Source organism: Vanacampus margaritifer, chromosome 1 (genome assembly GCF_051991255.1).
Source record: "Vanacampus margaritifer isolate UIUO_Vmar chromosome 1, RoL_Vmar_1.0, whole genome shotgun sequence".
Lineage (NCBI taxonomy): Eukaryota > Metazoa > Chordata > Actinopteri > Syngnathiformes > Syngnathidae > Vanacampus > Vanacampus margaritifer.
Window position 1 is genome coordinate 39,721,939 of NC_135432.1, and position 17,042 is coordinate 39,738,980.

Consider the following 17,042-nt stretch of genomic DNA (forward strand, 5'->3'; position numbering starts at 1 on the left):
TCCCTGCTAAAGCTGCTGTCCCGGCGACCCAAAGCGGAAGATGATGGATGGATCGATGGATCGATGGATGTACATTTAAGGTGTTTTTATTTTAACATCTACTTTGTAAGTGAAAAGCGATATTGCTTCATACTGTTGTTTCAGTTTCGCCTTTTTCTTCGACATTAAACCTGTGGACCAGAGCAACGTCTTCAGAGTCTTGATGTTGAAGATGAGGTTAGCTGACTGTCCGAACAAAGCTGAGACAGTATAGTGCCAGTATCCCAAAGTTACCCGGGCTGTAAGGGCCCTTTATAACTGCTCGCGGCTCTAGTTTTGAAGTTGGACTTCACACCGCATGTTATCGTCATGCATAGATTGACTGTCTTCCCCTACGATGCATACCCATGGACATCATTCTGCACAAAAAAATTAGCAGGTACTCAAAAGCAGGAAAAACAAACTCTCACTTTTTTTTTTTCAAATAGGGCTACTTGAATTACTCCAGGACTCTTTTCACCCCTAATCGGGGTAATAGGGCAATGTAGGACTAAGTGCAGTATTATTTCCCAGACATGCAGTACATGCAGTACAACGTGCAGGAGTAGGTGCAAGACAAGGTTTAGGGCTTTGTGCACGACAAAGTGCAGGATGTGATGGTCCAAGGCTTGATACTCACACATCTGAGTAGTTTGATCTCATCTAGTGCAGTCTCTGTGTAATGGGGCGCGCTCTTCACCACCTTCAATGCCACAAAGCGTTTTTTCCTGACAACAAAGGGAAGGCATGTGGTCAGAGAACATTACAGCGGGCAGACGTAGAAAAAAACAGACGAACTGCACAGTCGTACTGCAGGTCCCAGCAGAGCCAGACGGTAGAGAAATGTCCCCAGCCAAGTTTGCGGACCACGTGGTACCGCCCATTAAAGAGGTCCCCGATGGTGACCGGATAGTAACCACCTGGAACACAAGGACTAGAACAGTCACACACATACTGTATCCAGTTGATGTTCACATAGAGGTAAAGATTCCTGGATGAAAAAGTCACCTGTGCAGTAATCTGAAGGGTCTTCTTGCTCTTCATCATCAGAGCCCAGAAGCTGAGCAGGAGTCAGGGTTAACGCTGCAGGTGGTGGGCTTAGTGGAGATAGTGGTGGTATGGTTGTGCATGTCGGGACTGATAATATCACAAAATCTGAAGTGTTAGGGTTTGAGTTTGGAAGGGAGGTTGCAGAGGAGTAGCATAGCGGTGAGTAGAGATGGGAGGAGGAGACACTGCTGGTGAAGGTCACGGAGGTGAGCAATAATGGGTCTGGGTGGGAGGGGCTTAACGTAGGAGTGGCAGAGGCTTTGGCTGGGCACAGGGTGTTGGTTTGGGCTGTTGCTAGGCTAGATTTACAATTTTCAAATGTTAAATGAGTCCATGTGCTGAAATCATATGGCATTTCTTTCCTGACACTTGATGGTGATTGGGTAGTGGTATGAGTAGGGCCCTGGGATGAGACAAGAAGTGACTGGCTGTGGGTAGAAATCCGAGATGAGAGAGGATGTGTGTGGCACTGGGTGGGGTTTCGAGATGGCATACAAAATGAATGACTGCGGGTGGGGCTCAGAGATGTGACAGCAAGTGACTGGTTATCGGCGGGTTTGCAAGCTGGAATAGGAAGTGACTGGCTGTGGGTGGGGTTTTGAGATTGGACAAAAAGTGACTGGCAGCTAGAAGGACTCTGAGATGGGACAAAAAGTGACTGGCTATGAGCAGGGCGCAGAGATGAGACAGGCAGTAAATGCTCATTCTGAGGTAAAAGGGGTGTTTTGCTTTGGGAAGGTCTGTGAGCCAGGAGAGAAAGTGGGTGGCTGTAGGCTGGGTTGTGATCTTGGACAGTAAGTGACCTGCTGTGGATGGGGCTCTGATCCAGGTCAGGAAGTGACTGGCTGTGGGAAGGGCTCTGACCTAGGTCAGAAAGTGCCTGACTGTGTGAGGGGTTCTGAGATGGGACAGGAAGTGAATGCCTGCTCTGAGGTGAAACAGGAGTTGATTTGCTGTGGGCGGGAATCTGGTCTGGGACAGAAAGTGACTGGTTGTGCGCAACGTGCACATGCGTAGTATGCATAGTATGCAGCTGGTTTTGTGTGGGCCTGTGATGTGTAATAGATAGTGACTGGCCGTGGTGTTTCTCGGTCAGGGGGATAGAGAGGAGCGTGGCACTGTGAGGAACATCTTTAGGACACTCCAGGCAATCTAAAGGAGTATGTGTTAATTCTGTGGTAGGGGGATCGTGGTGAAGGAAGCATGTATCCACAAAGTTGGGGGTCCCTTCTTGGGCTTCAACTGTTGCGTCACTACGTGTACTTCCTTGAAGTGGGCCTGTTTTGAAAATGAGGGGTGGCACTGAGAAGTCTTCCTGCAGCTGAGGTTCTGGACAAAGATCATCAGAACTAGAAGGGGGAAGAAAGACACTCATTAGAGGTACTAGAGAGGATCATGTGACGAACAAGAGTCCCAATGGCCGTTTGTGGTTTTCTCAATAGTGCACATGCGTAAGAACAACCCCCCTCCTTGCTTTTTACGCAAGAAATGCTTCCTCTGGAAACTTGTGCTGGAGTCTCGTGTATTTGTTTACAACCAGTGGTCTGATTCATTGCTGCAGCTATGACTTTTTTGCCTCTAACGTGTCAGACTCTTCTATGGTAACTATCTACAGTTGTTACTAAAAATCGCTTCAATGTATTTAGAAATGCTCATGTAGCTATGCTATTATTGTGACTGTCTACAACTAGCTATAGCATCTAATGTTGTCATGCTAACATACAAGTTAGCTTTACCGAAAACTTGGATTTACATTCGTTTTTGCTCTGTAGTAATTATATTTTTGTCAGTACATAGACAGCATAACGATTGTCGCATTTTTGCTTTATTTTGTATGTTGTTAGAGCCTCGAAGGTGAGACCCATGAGGCTTCTGATTAAATACGAGCCAACTACGGTTACATCCCGAGGAAATATCCGTAGGGGAGGCAGAGGTGTGAGAGGAGCTTGGCGCACCAGAGGTCGAGGGAGACCGAGAGCCAGAGGACGAGGCGGTTTATTGAACAATTTGTCTCAGGACCACATAGCAAGAGTCTAAAATCTCCAGGCCCAGAGGACTGCAAGTGACCGGGTATATTTAGTAGACCTATATGTTATCCTTTCTTACATGTACGTGTTTGATAGTTACATGTACATCTGATTGCAATTAAAGGCAGTTATTGTAATATTATCTGGCCAAGTTGTAATGCTAGAGAGAGAGAGAGCGAGCGCACGCACATAATGTATTGATGAATGTGATTGAATGAGCCAATTTGACACAATGACATTTCAGTACACATTAGGTTTTTCCACTGGTGAACACAATTAGATACTGATAAACCCATAAATGCTGATTTTGATTTAGGTTTGTCTTACAGGCTAGGATTCAGAGTCTAAGACGTGAACAATGTCAAGTGCTGCTTGAGTGGTGCCTCAACCGTGAGCCCAGTCTGATTTTTGACCCCCTGGACACCTCTAATGCAACTCCAGTAGAAACTCGATACCCACAACCACTGAGCTGGTGTGAATGTGGGAAATGCAGAGAGATGTCCACGCTTCTGGAGAGGAAATGCTGTGGACAAAAACCTCAACACTGTGTTGTTGATGCCACACATGGACATGTTTATACTTGAAGATGGTGTACTGCGACTTGCCAGACGACTCTGGAATGATATTGAACATTTGCACCAACGTCACGTGATCACGTGACTGCCCTGATGGACGGCGGAAGGAAATGATTGTTGAATGGAAGTGGACGTGACCCGGAGCGACTTAGTGACTTAGCAACTGCTATTTTACAAATTAAAAGTTATTATTGCCCAAAGAGCCATGGAATCTACTACTTCAAAGACAAAAGTTCGCCTGTCAGTCGAAATTGCACATTTAGTTGGGACTCAAAGAGCGCAATATTTAATTAAGTTGGAGATCGCTAGTTTGAAAACAGCCCCTTACCTTCTGTTGCTTGCTGTTTTTACCAAGTTAATCAAATCGCCGACTTTGCCGGAATTCACAGCGCACGACCTATATCATTATGTAGTATGCCGTCTCTTCTCTTTACACCGGGGCCGATTCAAAAGCTTGTCGCTGGCTGAATCTCTGGGACGAGATGCTACGCTCACACCGGGGGGCAATATACCTCGTAATGCAAAGGTAAAACTTGTTTATCATGCTAACTGACTTATTTTTACATAGTCCGTTCTATATTGAAACGCTGTGATGATGTTATGTTACTATGTTTACTAGCATGAAACAAATGACTGTAGTGGCAAGCTATGCAGTAATTTCATGAATATGACTCCAGAGTGAAAAACTCAAAGATGAAATCCCCCATTATTAAACAGTCAAATGCACTTAATAGTTTTAAAGAAGGTACATTTCAAAACTAAGCTGTATGTCCTTGCAGTTGGAGTGGACGCTAACTATCTGGCTCGTTAATGTGATTTGAAACACGCAATTCGACACCTCTGTTTCAATCTTTGTTAGAGTGTACGTTTACTAGTAAAATGTATGCACATTTATCTACTAATTACAGCATTTATCTACTAAACTCGCAAAAAATGATCGCTGCAAATCCGTGAATACTTTGTGGGCTGCCAGTACTTCTGTTGATTGCTGCTATCAATCGACGTCCTTTGTCTTCATTAGTAGGTATGCGATAAAAAGCAACATTTGGTTTACTCCTTTGTCTGTCTGTACAACCGACCGCACAGCAAGATATGACCCTTTTATAAGATAATCGATTAGATAAAGGACTTTACGATGTACACAATTCAATGGTTACAATACAGGCAAGTGGGTCTTTTGCCGTCCAGCGTCCCGTAGGGGGCGTTTCCAATGAGGGCTGTGACGTCACGTGCAAAAGGTCAATACGAGCAGAACTGGAGAAAGCAATAGGCAATTTTGGTATGCTGCCTATCGCCAGTTTGTCGTTTGGAGTGCTGGACCCAAGCAATAGAGTTGTCATACCAAGTTGTTGTGTATGGAAAATTCAAGACTGTTTCCCTGAACCATATGGTAATTATGTCGTTTGAGTGTAAACTCATACATATACTTTCTTTTTTTAAATTGTGCAATAGATAATACCTCAAAATTTACTGTGAATTATTTTTGTACTGTGCGTGTTTTTAATTGTGCAATATAGATAATGCCTCAATATTTACTGTGAATTATTTTTGGACTATGTGTGCAATAAAAAGTTTGTTGGAATATTTTTCTAATTAATTTAATATATGCATTATAAACCTTATTAACTCTTTCACTGCCATGGACGTTAAAAGGCGTCAAGTAAAAACCTACGGAGGGCCGCCAATGACGTTAAAAGACGTCATCCAATTTTTATTTTTTTTGAAACGGGTGGAGGAAAGCCTTGGCCAGCTGTGGTGAAAGTTTCAAGCAGATCTAGTTAGCCTAATGACTATTTTTGGCCCCTAGATGGCAGCAATGACTCTCTTTTGACAAGATTGGGTAGGCGTCAGTAGAAGACGTGAGGCGGAGCTAGAGGGGACAATGGCTGGGGAAGGGAAGAGAACATGGCGACCGGTTGCAAGCAGCTCACGCTCGAGCAGTTTTTTTCAAAGACGAAAAGCATCGACCAACGCTAAAGAGCACATTGATGACGACGATGATCATCATCGATGATGATGATGGTACCACAGTTGCACACATTTGTAAATAGTTTGCGAAATTGTTTTGTCAAATTGTTACACTGTTGAAAGGAAATAAACGTATTTTGCAATCTAAAAACACTTTTTCATTGTTGGTGGTAAGTGTTTTACAGAAGTAAAGCACTGTTTAGGTGTTTGTGGCATCATTCATGGACAAAAAGAAGTGTACAATTCACTAGAGTGCATGAAATAACATCGTTTCACAAAAAGCTCTTTTTCTCCGCTTTTTGTTTCAAAACAGTGCATTTTGGTGAAACTAACCATTTTCTATTGTTGATTACTGAAGAACGGAATAAGGTAGAAACAAACTTTTTTTTTCTAATGAAAGATGAGAGTTCAATCTTTAACTTGGTAGTATGTGTGTTTCCATAGTCCAAACACAACATTTTCTGTGGACCTTGAAAGATCAGTCAAAATGCTTAAATCGTCTGGCACTGGCGACATCCCGTTTCTGAAAACGTCTGGCAGTGAAAGAGTTAACTACTCAATTTTATATAAACTTTTCCCAAATTAAAAATATTTGAGCATTTTGCCATTTGGGATGACGCTGAAGCTTTTATGTACGTTGTAAGACATCTGTACATCACATTTAGGTAATATGACAATATATGCATAAATAAGAATTAAATGCAAAGTTACTACAGAGCTTTATTCAGTGTAAAACCTTTAGAGTGTATGCTATTTACATTTGGTGTTATAATTACTATACATGTAACTGTTTGGATGGGTCAAGTGGTAGAGGCTGTGGGGGCCTTCATTCAGACAGTTTCCCTGCAGGAAAGAAAATAATGCATTTTAGGAACGAATAGTGGTAGAGGCGGTGGGGGCCTTCTTCATTCAGACGGTTTCCCTGCAGAAAATAAACATAATGCATTTTAGGAACGAATAGGATTATGTTTAGTGCTTTTTTCAGACCCACATATACCTAGTTACTAACAGCATTGATGGATCACTGTGTCTACCCGAAGTAAAATAAATTAAAAAAAATTATAATAATAATATGACAGAGCATGTCATCTGCATACTAGAAACTTACATAGCCCTCTGCTGACTTGTTGATGCTCTAGCTCTTGTATAGTTGGGGTCCTCGGGTCTGAAAGGGTGACTTTCTGCCATCCCTCCCTGGGATGAAAGCCTTGAGCGGAGTACAACTGCTTGGAGGTCAGCGATGTACTTGTAGTCCTTTTTGACTTTGTGTGTGTACAGTTTCCACAACTTGGTCCTTTTGCTGTAGATTATGCCTTTTCTTGGGGGGTGATGAGAAGACAACATCTAAGTGAGTACACAGTACACAAATAGAGAACATCTGTATTATAAATTGTGCATTATAAAAATGTGGACCAAGCATTGTTACTCCAAAGAAGTTTTATGTAAAATCTTAAAATTGATATACTGTACTGTGCCATCCCTCTTCCTCTTGAGTGCTCAGCCCAGGGGATGGTTGTAATCCAGGGTCGCCAAATAGATTCTTGCCTTGAAGACAAATCTCTTTCCGGCATACATCAAGATGTTGTTATGAAATGACTCCAACTCTGCTGTTGACCTAAATGGGGAAACACAGTTTTGATGTATAAATACTCAAAATTCCATAATTTAGTATAAAGTAGCATTGCAATGTAACGGGACACATACCTGAAAGACAGGTATTTCTTGACAGTATTTCTTGACAGTCTTCAGCCAGCATGAATCCTAGACTAATTCACGTAGCTGCTGGTGTGCAACACAGCCGATTGGAATCAGCTGCTTGTTCCCATTATCCTCCAATGGGTCATGATGACAGGTACTCAGTAACCACTGATGCACACTAGTGACGTACTGTATAACTCCGGTACATAAGTCCTACAATAACATACATTATTATATTACGATTTTTATGTTTTTTCTTAACATCGTAAAATACTTGGGCGCGGCCGCGGTATGAAGCAGTGCTGCGGTCGCCTGTCCATGTGCACCCCCCCCCCCATTAATTTATTTTAATGCACCACATACGCTCATTGACATGCCTGGGGGGCGGATGGATCGGAGCAGGGGGGGATATCATTTCCCTCTGCTCCGGTTCACCTGCCCCCAATTTTAATGCACCACACACACACACTTATGTATATACACTGAGTGGGGTCACACACACGGTTTAGGGGTAGAGTTCGCCAGTCGGCGAGCTGGCGAACTTAGTAACAGGGTTAGTTTTTCACTTAGATCGTTGGGGTGACGACCGGGGCCTCTCCCCGCTGGGCCTGGGGTTCGGGGATGCCGCCCGTCCTCCGGTGCCCCCATCTCCCCTTCTGCCCCTGGTGTTCCGTCCCTCCGCGTGGTGGGGTGGGCGCGGGTGCCCTCTCCGCTCCGCTGCCCGGCCCCCTCTTCGGCGCGGATGCCTGGGTGCGGTGTGTCCCCGGGGTCTGGGGTCGGGGGCTGGGGGGCTGTCGGTTGGTGGGGGTGGGGGCGGGGGGCGGGGGCGGCTTGGTTGGTGGGGGGGTGGTGGTGGGGGTGCCGGGGTGGTGGGTGCTGGGGTGGGGAGGGTGTGTGGGGATTTGGGGACCTGGGGGCGATTGGGGCTGGGTTGGGGTGGGTGGCGGGGGTGGGTGGGCGGGGGGGTTCGCGGGGGGAGCGGGGGTTGTGGGCCGGTGGGGTGCCTGGTGGGCCTGCAGTGCCCCGTCCTGCTGCGTTGGGTTGGGGGCGCGGGCCGCGTTGGGGTGGGGGGCGCTCCTGCTCCGGGGTTTGCTCTCCGGCCGGTGGCCCCTGCGGGGCCCGAGGGTCGTCCTTTGGCGCGGCCGCGGCCTGGGGGGCCCTGAGGTGTTGCGCTTGCTCTGTCCTGGCGGGGGTCGACGGCTCCCCTCTTTGGTGGAGATTTTCATGCATGCTAGATCCACCACACCAGCATCTATCGAGACTCAGACACAACTTGTTTCTCCCTCAGGTCATTGATTCGGTGGAGGCTGGGGTCTGTGGATCTCACTCTGCTTCGTCTGTCCTTTCTACCTTTCCTCAGTTTCTCCTTTGGGACCTTGAGGTTTCCCTGATTTGTTGGAGTTTGGATGTCTTTGGGGTTGGTGAAGGTTAGTGGCCCGGTGGGTGGTGTCTGGTCGGTGCTGGGCTTCGCTTTTCTTTCTTTTCTTTGGTCCCCCTTTGGGTCTCCTGGCGGCCCCACGACTCTGGCTGGATTTTGAAGTGTTCGGTTTAGGTGAACGGTATGGGAATTCTTATTTATTTTTATTTTTTTTCGCACGCACGCACGCACGCACACACACACGCACGCACACACGCACAAACACACATACAAAAAAAAAACAAAAAAAAAAAAAAAAAGGGAGAACAATGATGATGACATTTCAAATGATCAATACTGAGATCTCCCAAAAAAAAAAAAAAAAAAAAAAACAAAAAAACATCGTAAAATACTTTAATTTCATGTTGACCTACCATGAAATCTCCATAAGTTTCTACTGTTTTACAGCATTACCATAAGTGATTGGTGATGTCCCGGTTCCAGGTCAGTAGTAAGGCACAATCCTTTTGACACCCAGCCTAATTACACAGATAAATGAAGGCATGTTTACAACACATCATATAAACAAACACACACTTCAGCTGAACTAGTACATACCGCCACAATCCTTTTACTGAGGTCTTTAGCCCCATGCCAGATATCAAGGGAGTGCTTTATTCCTCTGTCTTTGTATTCTCCTGTTTCTATAAAACGAACCAAATGCCACAATTATTTTATGATGATCATTGTTATAAAAAACATAATACAGTATTTTATTTTTGGGATATCATGTACATCAGGTACGAAACAGCGCTGATATTTGAGTGTGCACATCAGTGCAGACTTTATTGACAGTCAACTCTTCACCGATGGCTTCATGAAACAGTGCTTCTCCATAACAGAGTTTCTCTGGCAGTGACGCTTATCGCTGGAGACCGTCTAGACAATCTTTTTTGACTCATTCTCCATCATGGTGTATGTGCAGTATTGTGCACAAAACCCTGGACTGTCCAATCCGAGCATCACCTTTGAAGAGACATGTGTATAAGAGCAGCCATTCCCACACCATGTTAATACTTAGGCGAGCCACCCAAGTAAACTGGCCGCCGCCCAAGTTTTCTAGAATATTTACCGTGTTTTCAAGACTATAAGGCACATTTAAAAGACTTAAAATGTTCTTATGTGTGCACCGAGTTCCGGAAACGTTTTCCTTCAAGACAACCCTTCGGGGCAAATTTTGCTGTGCCAACGCACATTTCTGATTGCTGGGCTGGTTCACCCTTGTTGCTAGTTGGCTTGTATTAAGGTACAGCGGCGGATGGAGTTGCAGCTCTATGTACTCGAATGTGGAGATGGAACGAGAAAGTGAATAAAAAAAAGAAAATAAAACGCCAAATTACAATGTGACCTCCTGTAATTCATTTTGTCTACCCTATTTGGACTCCACCTTTTTGCGGAGACACCGGCCGAGACCGAGCAGGAACGGATAACAAAATACTGCCGTAATTGCATTGTGCAAAACAACATTGGTTTGGCTAAAAAACTCCGGAAAATGGCATTAGCTAAGAGACATGCTTACAAGGCACAAGTAAATCATTATTACAACTCAGTTTGTGGCAACAACAAAAAAAAATTCTTGCTGGTAATTTTTATGTTTGAGATTGGATGACAGACAGTAAGTAATGATTTCCAAAGAAGCAAGAAGTGGGAAGGAAAAGTTTGTAGTACATTCAAAGTAAATTCTGGACAACAGTAGGTTGTGTCTCCCAAGGAGATAACAAGTCTTTTTAACCACAAAGCAATTTTGCTATAGAGCCAAGACCGCCGCTCCATACCTACAGACAGCCGATTATCATTTGCATGAGAAATGACAAATTTCCCGCAAACGTTATTTTGCCGTGAATGTCTCCGATTTGCCGTGAATGCTTGTAGACATTTACAAGCGGTTATGAATAACACAAATGTGCACATCTAGGCCACTGCGTGGTCGCAACCTGCAAGCCGTCTCTTTGAGACCACTTAGCGGCCGGTTAGCATCCAAAAGTCATGTCAACTAGGTGGCGAGTCGCCAGTCACGGCAAATTAACCACCGCGGATTGTATCTTCACAAAACAATACGCAACCTCTTCATATTATCCAACCACCGTCTGCTTTATCATATCTGACCTCTTCAAACCAAACAACCTCCACACGACAAATGTAGCTCCCACTTTAGGCACTAAAAATACACCAGTAATATGGTAGAAGGTGCACATCTCTTATTAGCAAGGATAGGAAGAAAGGCATCCCTCCCGTTTGCAGTTGTGTCACACTGTTGGGACCGATCCATTATGTTTAAATGTGTTGCAAATCCAGCTCTGAACAGGCTTTCACTAACAAAACAGTCCTTTGAGAAATAATGTCAGTACACTTCCTTTAAAAACAAACTTAATCCACTGTCTTCTCAAATATTTATTCCTATTTTAATTGTTTTAGTGCATTTGATCCGCGCGTTCACCATCAAGTTTTGTTCCTCCTTCGAGGGGGGAAAAAAATCACAGCCGTCAAGGGGGCCAGACCTGGCCCGACTTCTATAAAAAGATATAGGCTATGTCCGTCCCAAAGACCAGGTCGATCCTCACTGTATGTGCACATCTCTACTTATGCACAAATTATACTGAAAATATTAGAACAACTATCACAATACCTGTATTGTTTTGTACTTCATTCCCGTTGCCATATGGCAATGGTTACTCTCGTCCATAAAATGAAAAACAATGTGACTTTTGATACTTTTGAGTATGATTTGAGGAGGGGATAAGTACATACATGGTGCTATATAAATATATAGACAGGTAGTCCTCAACTTTCGAACACAATGGGTTCCAAGAGGTTGTTTGTAAGTCAAATTTGTTTGTATATCAAATTACATTGAATTTTGTTTCAAAATTAATTAATTATGGCATTTAAGCACAAACTATTAATATTAAGTTTATGTTAAAACTGATTTAGAATCAGGATATTTTATTGTTTGAACATTTTGCACAGGTTTAAAGCAGTTTAAGTAAGCTGTTGCAGGGCTCAAAGTTTCATTGCCATTTTGAATATTTCATGTAAATTTAAATTGTATTTAGTTCACTGATTCTTGTGTGTGCGTGTGTGCGCGTGTGTTGGGAGGGGTGGGGACTGAATTCATCATAATTGTGAGGTACTGTTTGTCAATTATTAGATGTCTATTAAATCGGATTTAGCCAATTCAATGTAAAAAGAAAGTAGATCCAACTTGAAAATGAGTAGTATAGATCATTTTTAAAAGTATGTAGCTTCTACTCATAAAAGCATATTTAAAAACTCTTATAAGTAAGCAATCCCAAAGATAATAAGATTGACCAGTAAAACTATAAACTCAAGTAGCATTTACTTGCAAATTTAGATTTTAGTCAATTAAAAACTTGCTTTGTTTTAACATGTTTTTTTTTTCCTTGTAACTACTTGATAATTTGATGCAATTAGCTGCCTTACATTTTCTAAGTAGATTTAGCTCAGAATTTTTTTCAATGCAGGGCATATTGCTCATGTCTTTAAATGAAAGCAAATGTTGCACAATGCGTGCGCTTTCCACAAAAAAAAGAAAATCATGGGATGAACACAAAAAATTGTGAGCAGGTTTTCCATCTAATTAGGCTCAAATTGAGGCAGAGGTGGTACCAACCTGACTATGATGGGCGGCTACCGATGCCAGGTAGCTTTCCCATATAGATGAAAAATGTATTTCCAGGTTTACCAGCAAGACAGCCAGCCAGCGTCATTGTCTAAAAATGCACAATATATATACAGACTAGAAACACTTTGCATTTCCACCGTGGATGAAACATTGCCGTCATGATTTCGCTACAGGCACGTGAAGCTCACCACGATTGCTCAAATGGAACACACATTTTGGCCACGTCTTCAGAGTCAGTGGCTAGTCGTCCTCACTCACCGGACAGCTGAAGGCTTCCTGTAGTCACTAAAGCCGCCATACCCGAAGTTGGAGCCATGACTGCGGCGGGCTGGAGCGCCTATTTAAGTGGATGGCCCGCAATTTTTTTTTTCCTACTTGAATCATTAAAAATTCATCCACTACTACATATTAAATTGTAACTATAGTTCACCGTTGTTGTAAAACACTTGTGTTTATTGTATATACTGTGTTTTTATTACTTTGCCGATGGCTGGAGTATGCCACCCCTGCCTTGCAACCATGAAATGGGTGTGTGCAACAGGTGCTCCGTGATCTGTTTCTTCTTCGGTTTAATATCGTTTTTGTATATTTTTTTTTAAAAAAAGAAGAAGACAACGCTGTACTTCAGGTCTTTTCGGTGCACTGCTATTGATATAGCGCCGCCATAATGGCGCAATACTGCAACTGCAGTTAAAATACATTGCTGCTGAGCTCAATCAACACAGCTGGAGCCGAGCTCTGTCGAGTTATATCAGTCACTCAGGCTGAAGGCGGCATTCTTACAAAAACAAGAGGGGCCTCGCAGCGATAGCTGCTCGAGCCCTAATAAAGTGCTAAACAAACAGAAAATCATATTGAAGATATAAATGCACACAAACAGAAAATCATATAGAAGATATAAATGCACAGTTACTACCTGCTGCATTATCTGCATTTCCACATTCATGATCCTGAAAAGGAATAAAAACAATTAGCACAATTAAAATTGAACATATGACAATGGTACAGAACTTGTGCCAGCATTTAGTAGGCATTTTATTACTTACAATCATTGAGAGGTTGCCTCCAGTACCTTGGTACTGCAAAAAAGGACAATTATATTAAATACAAGTGATTAGGATACTCAATTTCACATAGTACACAGCATTTCTTTAGAGCACTTGTACTGGTAAAATAAAAAAAAAGTTTCTATATTATTACCTGACTGACTGACTGTTAGCAATCCACTAAACTAGTGTCAACGAGTGAATGTGCAAGTGTGCGTGCTTTTTGCAACATTATCAATCCAGACAGCTTCACATCATGCGTGAATGTTCCGACACCCCCACTCCAAAAAAAAAAAAAAAAACGCTATGAAAAACGACAGTTTGGCCCCACATATTGAGGGAGGTTGTCACGCCAAATTTGTCCTCCCCAATGCCCCCACCAACAAACCTTTTAATGAAAAACGGCCGTTGATAGTAGTCATACCATAGACATGTTCATTCTCCCTTATGTGTCGTAGCCATCTAGCCCACAATGTCCGACTTCACTACTAGTAAAGTTTGCCTCACTTCACGGTGTTTTTTACAGGAAGCTTTTTAAAAATATAACAAAACCGAGTACTCACCAAGGATACCAAATTCAGCCTCGTCCAAGGAGTAGAATTACAGCACTTTCCCGTGGGTCTGTATAGTGTCCAGAGCAGCATCGAGGCAGAGACCTCCAAGAACAGATTGAGAGTGCAATGTCTTGCCCATGCATAATGGGCCCATTCAAATGAAACACATTTATTTTTTTGTGTTTACATAAAAGTTTTTGTTTTTGAGTTCATGAATATAAAGGTGAAAGTATTGTGTTACAGCAATTAAATATAAATATATTCAGTATCGAACTCATTCACTCCGAGCCATTTTCACTGAAGCAACCCCCTTCGCTCTCGGCTGGTTTACAGAATTTTGACTTATTTTGGAAGGCTCACAGAATATTGTGTTCTATTGCTCTAAAAACATGGAACCTACCAAAAGAAAGATTAGTCTCTTCTTTCATCAGGAATAAAAGTATACTTGTATCTGTTTCCGTTTTGCAGCGACTAGCATTAGAATATTGCTATGTTTCATCATTATTCACAAATCTGTTGAAATTTTTTTGTAATAACTACCATTGCTTTAAGCGACGTCTTCAGGTCAGAGGCTGCATAAAAGCCTTCTGTATGCTCTAGCATAAAAAAAAAACATTTAAATACAATTTTGGGACCATGGCAATATTTATTATAGAATGTTTTTATACGTTTTTGGTAGCAAATGAGTTGAATGTTCCAGCAAATCAAACGGAATTTTAATGTGTCACATCAAAGAAGGGCTTGGAACCGTTTTTTGAGTGTACAGACGCTCCCCACCTTACGAACGAGTTACGTTCCGGACGATCGTTCGTAAGGTGAATTTGTTCGTAAGTTGCTTCAGTGCTATATTTTGTATTATAATTTATGTTTAAAGCCTATATAAGTATATTGAAGGTTTATATAAGTATGTTTAAGGCTTGTACAAGTAACCAGCATTGGTTTGTACTGAAAAAAACTTTTAATAAAATGGAGAGAATACGTACAGTACTGTACTGTACTACGTATGTTAGAGAGAGAGAGCGAGAGACACACACAGTATGTACATGTACGTAATAAGATAAATAAAATGAAGTTTAACTTACTTTTGGAAGATGTACTCGATGCTTAAGGAGATGATGGAGGAGGAGGAAGAGGAGGATTTTATATCATGAGAGATTCTTCGTCGTCGCTGGAATCGGCTTCAAAAGTTATTTCCTCTTTCATGGGGACCGGCGTTTCTTCCTCCTCCCCCTTGACACGTTGCTGAGCATCCAATGAGCTCTCACAGCGCCAAGCGTCGGTATTAGCGGCGGAAAGAAGCACTACGCGCAATACAAAATCTAACTTACAGCATCTCTTTCCGAACATTTTTCGACATACTGTACGCGCAGACATGTTCGTATGTACCGTTGTTCGTAACTCGAATATTCGTAAGTAGGGGAGCGTCTGTACACGTACTGTATGTGTGTGAGCTCTATAGTGTCAGTGCTGCAGTGGTGTTCAATTTTTTTTCAGGTTGCATCAGTCTGGACCTGTCCCATGAGCTATCCAGAGCAAAAAAACAAAACAAAAAAAGGAGCGTGCTGGTCAGAGTGTGATTAACGTTTGGCTCCCTCTCACTATTAGTCAATGCTGCGGAACCAAAAGGTCGAAGACGTAGGACATGTCACAAAAAGCGACAAGACGAGCAAAAATTCTGACATGCCAGACTGTTGGGAAAATTGTACAATTAATTATCACGAATAAGCTCTTTACTATTTGCTGCAGAACATGACTCATGATGACTACAAGAACATCCAACCCAGCAGAATCAATTGATCCAGTCCGCTCAGATGCCCGTTGTCTGTAAAGAAATGATTGCAAACTTGACCACACATGTACTCAGCACTTACATGCACACACATATAAACAAGTACACTGTGTTCCAACTATGCTGAATTGAGCAACAGAGTTGCAATACCCATGTAACCAGGGACCACCCTAAAGAAATAAAAAGAGAGGGCTCAGCAGAGTGTGCTTCAGAGCATTAGGAGATTTTGAATCTGAAAACGGAAGCTGGAAATATACTCAGCGTAACACGCCACCTACGCTAAGGTTAACTTCAAAATAAAGCGCTCCAAATAATACATTGACGGCAATCTAAATAGCCTTAGTAGACTTTGAAGTTGGCCCGCATTGTCGCGTGATAGCTAACTTGAGTCCCTTTTTCGATGTTTCTGATTTATTTATCGTAGTTATTATCAACATTACATAGTTGCGACCAACATCAACACAACGCTATCTGAAATTCAATCGCTAATTTAGGACGCTAAGAAATCGCATGTTAATTACGCCGTCACTGTATCGTATGACACAAATCTCCGACATTAGCTTTGGCCAGCTCCATTTCCAAAGACCCCATACACCAGAGGTGGGCATCGAGGGCCGAAGTCCTGCAGGTTTTGCATGTTGCCCTTCTCCAATACAGCTGATATATGATCAGCTCATCAGCAAGCTCTGCATAAGCCTGATACCGATCCTGTTGATTGGAATCAGCTTGTGTTGGAAGTGAGAAACCTCCAAAACCTGGAGGACTACGGCCCTCGAGGACCGAGATTGCCCACCTCTGCCATACACCCTGGCCACAAGCTGTTTACCTACCTCCCTTCTGGATGAAGATAAAGGACACTGGGCGTGCGCACAAATAGACTACTGCATAGTTTCTATCCACAAGCAGTTAAATACATAAAACCTTGTTAATAAATGCACTTACGCATGACCCCTTTTAAATCGACTTTATATTTTATTATTTTATTTTATTATTTGTTGTGTATAAGTATGTCATTGTTGATAAGTTTATTGCGTACACAATGAAAAATACAGTTTGATTCTATTCTATTCTAGTGGCTAGCAGCAAGCTGTTAGCATTAGCAAGGAAGTGCCTAGCTGGTAACAGTAAATGAGTTAGACAGCTGGTCCCCGCCTTACTTTCTTAACTTCTTTTTCAATATTCTGGACCAAGGGTACTTTGTAATTCACTCTCCACTTTTAAAGGAAGGGCATATGCCTTAAATAGCACATTGAGGTC

General features: G+C 42.6%; 1 protein-coding gene across 2 annotated transcripts in view; it reads right to left on the bottom strand.

Annotated features, from left to right (window-relative positions):
- Nucleotides 1–15,760, bottom strand: part of LOC144040693 (uncharacterized) — an 88,471-nt gene extending 72,711 nt beyond the window's left edge. For both annotated transcript variants that reach the window (XR_013289797.1, XM_077555094.1), the window contains exons 1-8: nt 14,006–15,760; nt 13,443–13,475; nt 13,313–13,346; nt 9,312–9,397; nt 9,168–9,232; nt 1,027–2,417; nt 830–938; nt 659–746 (exon numbers count right to left, since the gene is read on the bottom strand). Coding sequence is in view for 1 of the 2 variants with exons in the window: in XM_077555094.1 (XP_077411220.1) it covers nt 659–746; nt 830–938; nt 1,027–2,417; nt 9,168–9,232; nt 9,312–9,397; nt 13,313–13,346; nt 13,443–13,475; nt 14,006–14,086 (1,887 nt within the window). In the remaining variant the exon portion in view is untranslated. The remainder of the gene's footprint in view (nt 1–658; nt 747–829; nt 939–1,026; nt 2,418–9,167; nt 9,233–9,311; nt 9,398–13,312; nt 13,347–13,442; nt 13,476–14,005) is intronic.
- Nucleotides 15,761–17,042: the final 1,282 nt, after the last annotated feature.